Here is a 6146-nt window from a genome sequence, read left to right on the forward strand (position 1 = left end):
TATATCATCTCATCTAGACATGTTTTGCATTGGGGATATAAACCACAAATAAGTTTCATTTTCTCAATCATTTTCATTGTTTCTTTTAAACTCCAGAGAAACGGTTTTGTAAGTAAGAAAACAAGAAAAGTCATAGGAATTTCAATTAATATTTACAACATACATTCTTTGCCATCGTTATTATAATGAAGAGAATCATTTTGTCCAGGGACAAGGGAAGTAATCCAGTATAATATTCAAATTGGATGAATATTTTGGTGTTGCTTCCCTTCGATTCAAGTACCAATGGACGTTTTTGGCTTAATAAATACGCACTTTAATTTTCAAGGCACACCACACTATAGTGCGATCTCTCTCTCTCTCTCTCTCTCTCTCTCTCTCTCTCTCTCTCTCTCTCTCTCTCTCTCTCTCTCTGTCTCTCCCCTGGTTTCATCTTTTCTGTGCCTCTCTCAAACTCTGTCTAAAAGTATAATTCTCTTTATCTTTTTCATTTTCTCTGCCTATTCCTCCTTCTCCTTCGCCACATACCTCTTGTCTCCCTCCCTCCCGTTCTCTCTCTCTCTCTCTCTCTCTCTCTCTCTCTCTCTCTCTCTTTCTTTCTCTCTCCCTCTCTGTCTGTCTCTCATCTCAACACTCCCTCTCTGTCACACCCCCCTCCCACGCACACATAATATTTCCTTTTATGCCCTTTATAAGACCGACCGCCCATGAACACTTACCATAAGCCACCATGAGAATGATAAACTGTTTATTATGAAAAAAATTGTATAAAGAGTTGAGGTAGTTTTCGTTTTGGGCCATCTGGACTGCTATAAGCTGGGCTTTGCTGGGTGGATGAGGTGGACTGTTCCGGAAAACTGGGTTGGGGTAGGGGAGGCCGGGTGTGTGCGTGGGGGGGGGGGGGGTGAGGGGCAGAGGTGATAAAGTGATGGTTAATTAACACATGAAAATGGGGAATCACACGCTCCAATATAAGAAGAAGTACAAACAATCCAAAACAATCCAGTTCTATGAAATTCAATAGCCAGGAATGACCTTTAAACATTAACCCACTCAATCCTGACACCGACTATATCCGTAGTCCACACGGGTTACTTTTACCCCGTGCCTATTTAATTACATTTTTCTGAGACAAATTAAAGGCGTACTATCAAAGCTAATGTTTATAGTTTTTACATGTTAATGGTAGTTGAATAAAACTATTCATTTACATGTTCATTTTAAATACATTTTTTCCAATTTTGAAAAGTAGCAAAAATCTTTAGGATTGAGTGAGTTAAAATAGAAAGAAGGAAAAGAAATTATAACATTTTTATTTTAGACTATTAAAAGGGTCCAATAGTTGCAAATATAAAAATTTCAATGTATCATCACATTTTTGGGATGTTATTTTTTCTTGTATTTTTTTTCTTGCTTTGTCTGGCACTGTTTCATACAAACTTTTCCAAGATCTTTATGAATTTACGAAGGCCAAGGTCAGTGTCACTCTATGATTTTGGATGGGGTTGGGGAAACAGTACAGGTAGCCTATATAATTGTGCGACTATGTGGTCTTGTGGTATGGCACTCGCTTTCGGATCGGAAGGTCCTGGGTTCGAGCCTCGCTCGGCGCATACGTTGAGTCCTTGGAAAACTCTTTACTACTCACATTCTCTCACCGTACTCAGGTGTAAAATGAGTACCTGGCTGTCAACAGCGTTGTCTCTGTTGGAAAAATTGTAAAATCAGGCGTCATCATGTCTCGTTCTAAATGTTACGTGTTGCTGTTGGTCAGGGACCCTTTGTAAAGCGCTTTGAGCACATGTAGCGGATATTGCGCTATATAAAAGCTCTAGGTTATCTATCTTTTTGATGATCATTCAGTGTATGTTAAATTGATTTGCCTTTATTGTCAAATAATTTAGTCAAACATTAATTTTTAAAATGTTCATATCTTCAAATTATGTAGAAATTTGAAAAATAAGTATTTTGGAAGTAATAAAAATATGACTAGGCCCTTTTTTTTATCCATACGTTCTTCATCCCTTGGAATCGATTGAAAGGCAGAATAAAAGATTTCTTACACTCTTGCGTCTCGGAATTCGAACTTTGTTCCCAACCCGTACTCCCAAGCTCGGTACAGCGATTTGGAACACGCCAGAACTTCCAAAAAGGCAAGTGTAATAATTGTATATTATTGCATAATATTACTCTCAATGTCAAGAGGAACTGTCATGCCATTACAATAAGTTTTAAAAGGGGATAGTTGTCTTGATTCTTCTTGATATCAATGGCAATGACGATTTGACGTAGGTGGTGGTGGTGGTGGTGGTGATGATGATGGTGATGATGATGATGATGATGATGATGATGATGATGATGATGGTGGTAGTGGTGGTGGTGGTGACGATGATGATGATGATGATGATGATGATGATGATGATGCCGACGTCGACGACGATGATGCGATGATTATGATGATGATGATGATGATGATGATGATGATGATGATGATGATGATAATGGTGATGATCATGATAAATTTCAAACAAATTCCTACTCACATATAACTATAAACAGAAATATAGCGACCGTAACGCCGGCAGTCATGTAATGCATGACACTGAACTCTGACCCCATGCTGTCTAAATCCCCCATCTTGATCATTAAGGGCGGGGTCAAAAACCCGACTGCGATTCCAACCTGCGGATTATTATCGTTATTATTATCATCATCATCATCATCATCATCATCATCATCATCATCATCATCATCACCATCATCATCACCACCACCACCACTATCCTCATCCTCTTTCTCCTCATTTCATCATCATCATCATCATCATCATCATCATCATCATCATCATCATCATCACCACCACCATCCTCCTCCTCCTCCCCCTTCTCCTCCTAATCATCATCATCATCATCATCATCATCATCATCATCATCATCATCATCATCATCATCATCATCATCATCATCATCATCAACATCATCATCATCATCATCATCACCACCACTAAAATCTTAATCATTATCACCGCCACCATCGTCACTACCACCACCACCTACACCTCGCTCGGTGCATAGTTGAGTCCTTTGAGTAGGCTCTTTACTCACATTCTCTCACCGTACTCAGATATAAAATCAGTATCTGGCTTTTAACAGCGTTGTCTCTGTCGGAATAAATTGTAATATCGCCTAACAGGCCTCATGTCTTGTTACGCGTTGCTGTTGATCAGGGACCCTTGTAAAGCGCTTTTGGCACGTTTAGTGGATATTGCGCCAGAGAAAAGCTCAACCTTTATTTTAAATATAGAGAAGAAAAATATAGTGATACTAATAAATATTTTTATACTTATAAAATAAATAAACTTTTATTAAATGCCACGTTTACAATTAATTTTGAAGTGTATACATTCTGTAGTTTTGAACCGGAAGGGAGGGCGGTGTGACGTCAAAATTCTGCTGCTTCCAATTCATCAAGGGTTAGGGCTGACCTACACCAGGGACTGACTCCGACGGCCTGGCACTGCCGTCCTCTGCCGTCTTCCGGATAAAGCCGTCGAGCACGAACAAAATACAAAGAATAAAGAGAAGAGCCGCTAGACCTACCTATACCACCAAGCACCCGACGTCCTCTGACTTTTTTTTTTGGTTTGTTTCGTGCTTGGTATGGGTAGGTCTAGCGGCTCTTCTCTTTATACTTAGTATTTTTCCGTGCCCGACGTCTTTATCCTGAAGACGGCAGATGACGGCAGTGCCGGGTCGTCTGAGTCAGTCTCCGGTGTGGGTCAGCCCTTAGCCTATTATAGATAGTATGCGCTTGACTAAGAAGCTCACAAGTTTGCCATCCGGAAGTATAACGGACCAACACACATAACTGTGTGTATCCATGAACTTTTATAGTCTGGTTCATACAGCTAAGTGAGAATTACTCACAAACCTGGATGGCAAAAAAACAATACCAAAGACCTGAGTCACGTCAACTTAATTCTATCTATCTATAGATAGTATGCTTTTGGCTAAGAAGCTCATAACATTGCCATCCGGAAGTATAACGGACCAACACACAAAACTGTGTGTATCCATGAACTTTTATAGTCTGGTTCATACAGTTAAGTGAGAATTACTCACAAACCTGAATGGCAAAAAACAATAACAAAGACCTGAGTCACGTCAACTTAATTCTATCTATCTATAGATAGTATGCTTTTGGCTAAGAAGCTCATAACATTGCCATCCGGAAGTATAACGGACCAACACACAAAACTGTGTGTATCCATGAACTTTTATAGTCTGGTTCATACAGTTAAGTGAGAATTACTCACAAACCTGGATGGCAAAAAACAATAACAAAGACCTGAGTCACGTCAACTTAATTCCATCTATCTATAGATAGTATGCTTTTGGCTTAGAAGCTCATAACATTGCCATCCGGAAGTATAACGGACCAACACACAAAACTGTGTGTATCCATGAACTTTTATAGTCTGGTTCATACAGTTAAGTGAGAATTACTCACAAACCTGGATGGCAAAAAACAATAACAAAGACCTGAGTCACGTCAACTTAATTCTATCTATCTATAGATAGTATGCTTTTGGCTAAGAAGCTCATAACATTGCCATCCGGAAGTATAACGGACCAACACACAAGACTGTGTGTTTCCATGAACGTTTATAGATAGAATGCGGTTGGCCAAGGAGTTCACAACATTGCCATCCGGAAGTATAACGGACCAACACACAAACTCTGTGTAACCATGACCTTTTATAGTCTGGTTAATACAGTTTAGTGAGAACAACTCACAAACGCGGATGGCAAAAACAATAACAAAGGCCTGAGTGACGTCATCTTCGAACTATCTATAGTCGGGTTAATACAGTTCAGTGAGCATAACTCACAAACCTGGATGGCAAAAAAAAAAAAAAAAAAAAAACAAGAACAAAAACCTGAGTCACGTGAACTTAATTCTATCTATCTATCTAGAGATAGTATGCAGATGACGTCACTCAGGCCTTTGTTATTGTTTTTGCCATCCGCGTTTGTGAGTTGTTCTCACTAAACTGTATTAACCCGACTATAAAAGTTCATGGTTACACAGAGTTTGTGTGTTGGTCCGTTATACTTCCGGATGGCAATGTTGTGAACTCCTTGGCCAAGCGCATTCTATCTATACCTGGTTTCCAAACACTCCGATAGAAGTGGCCGTGGATACTTGATCTGGTCCAAACCAGACGGCTGCAAGACGTGTCGGGATCCCCAGAACCCAAATCTGTGCTATGGCGCAGATGGTCTGGCCCACCATCAAGATTGAAAACCTGCAGGATGAGACGGAATGTAGGTAGGTAGGTGCGGCTATGTGGTCTAGTGTGCGCTATGTGGTCTAGTGGTATGACACTCGATTTCGGATCGGAAGGTCCTGGGTTCGAGTCTCGCGCTCCGCGCATTATTTAGTTGAGTCCTTGGAAAAGGCTCTTTACTCACATTACCGTACTCAGGTGTAAAATGAGTACCTGGCCGTTAACAGCGTTGTCTTTGTCCGAAAAACTGTAATTTCGCCTAACAGGCGTCATGTCCCGTCCTACACGTTAAATGTTGCTGTTGACCAGGGACCCCTTGTAAAGCGCTTTGATCACATTTAGTGGATATTACGCTATATAAAGCTCAATTTAAAAAATATATTTTTAGGTAGCCTTACTTCGTATAAACTCATAGCCCCACACTGGGGGGGGGGGGGGGGGGGAAGGTCCTGATAGCTCAATTGATAGATAGAGCGTTTGCACTTGCTTCACACGCAAAGGGACCAAGATCGATCTCGAGTGCAGTCGAGATTTTTTCCAACCCCTGTCCTTCACAGCAGTAAATGGGTAGCCGGGTCTGTTAGACATGATGGAAAGTACTTTACGATAGAATATATCCTATTCGAAGGGTAACAAGGATTCAATAGTCGTAACGTCTCTTCCTTCCTAATGACGCATGGTAACTCAGTAACACTGGCTCTAAACTATCGGAACAAAGGCGGACGCCCGTATGAAATATTTCTCCGGCGAGCATTAAAGCGTATCCAGAGGGAAAAACAACATACATTTGATAATGTTTTGACTTTTACACATTCTGATCACAAGACATATGAAAAGTTCTAGCCAGCATGAAGAA

The 6146-nt window shown here is 40.4% G+C and overlaps 1 protein-coding gene across 7 annotated transcripts in view; it reads right to left on the bottom strand.

Moving 5' to 3' along the window:
* LOC144976708 (choline/ethanolamine transporter flvcr2a-like) overlaps positions 1–6146 on the bottom strand; it is a 79156-nt gene that overhangs the window by 6809 nt on the left and 66201 nt on the right. For all 7 annotated transcript variants that reach the window (XM_078921065.1, XM_078921064.1, XM_078921063.1 and 4 more), the window contains 3 exons: positions 5167–5308; positions 2544–2682; positions 720–857 (listed from right to left, as the gene is read on the bottom strand). In XM_078921065.1, the coding sequence (XP_078777191.1) occupies positions 720–857; positions 2544–2682; positions 5167–5308 (419 nt within the window). The remainder of the gene's footprint in view (positions 1–719; positions 858–2543; positions 2683–5166; positions 5309–6146) is intronic.

Source organism: Berghia stephanieae, chromosome 7 (assembly GCF_034508935.2).
Source record: "Berghia stephanieae isolate SIO BIC M18660-M18661 chromosome 7, UCSD_Bste_1.3, whole genome shotgun sequence".
NCBI classification, from domain to species: domain Eukaryota; kingdom Metazoa; phylum Mollusca; class Gastropoda; order Nudibranchia; family Aeolidiidae; genus Berghia; species Berghia stephanieae.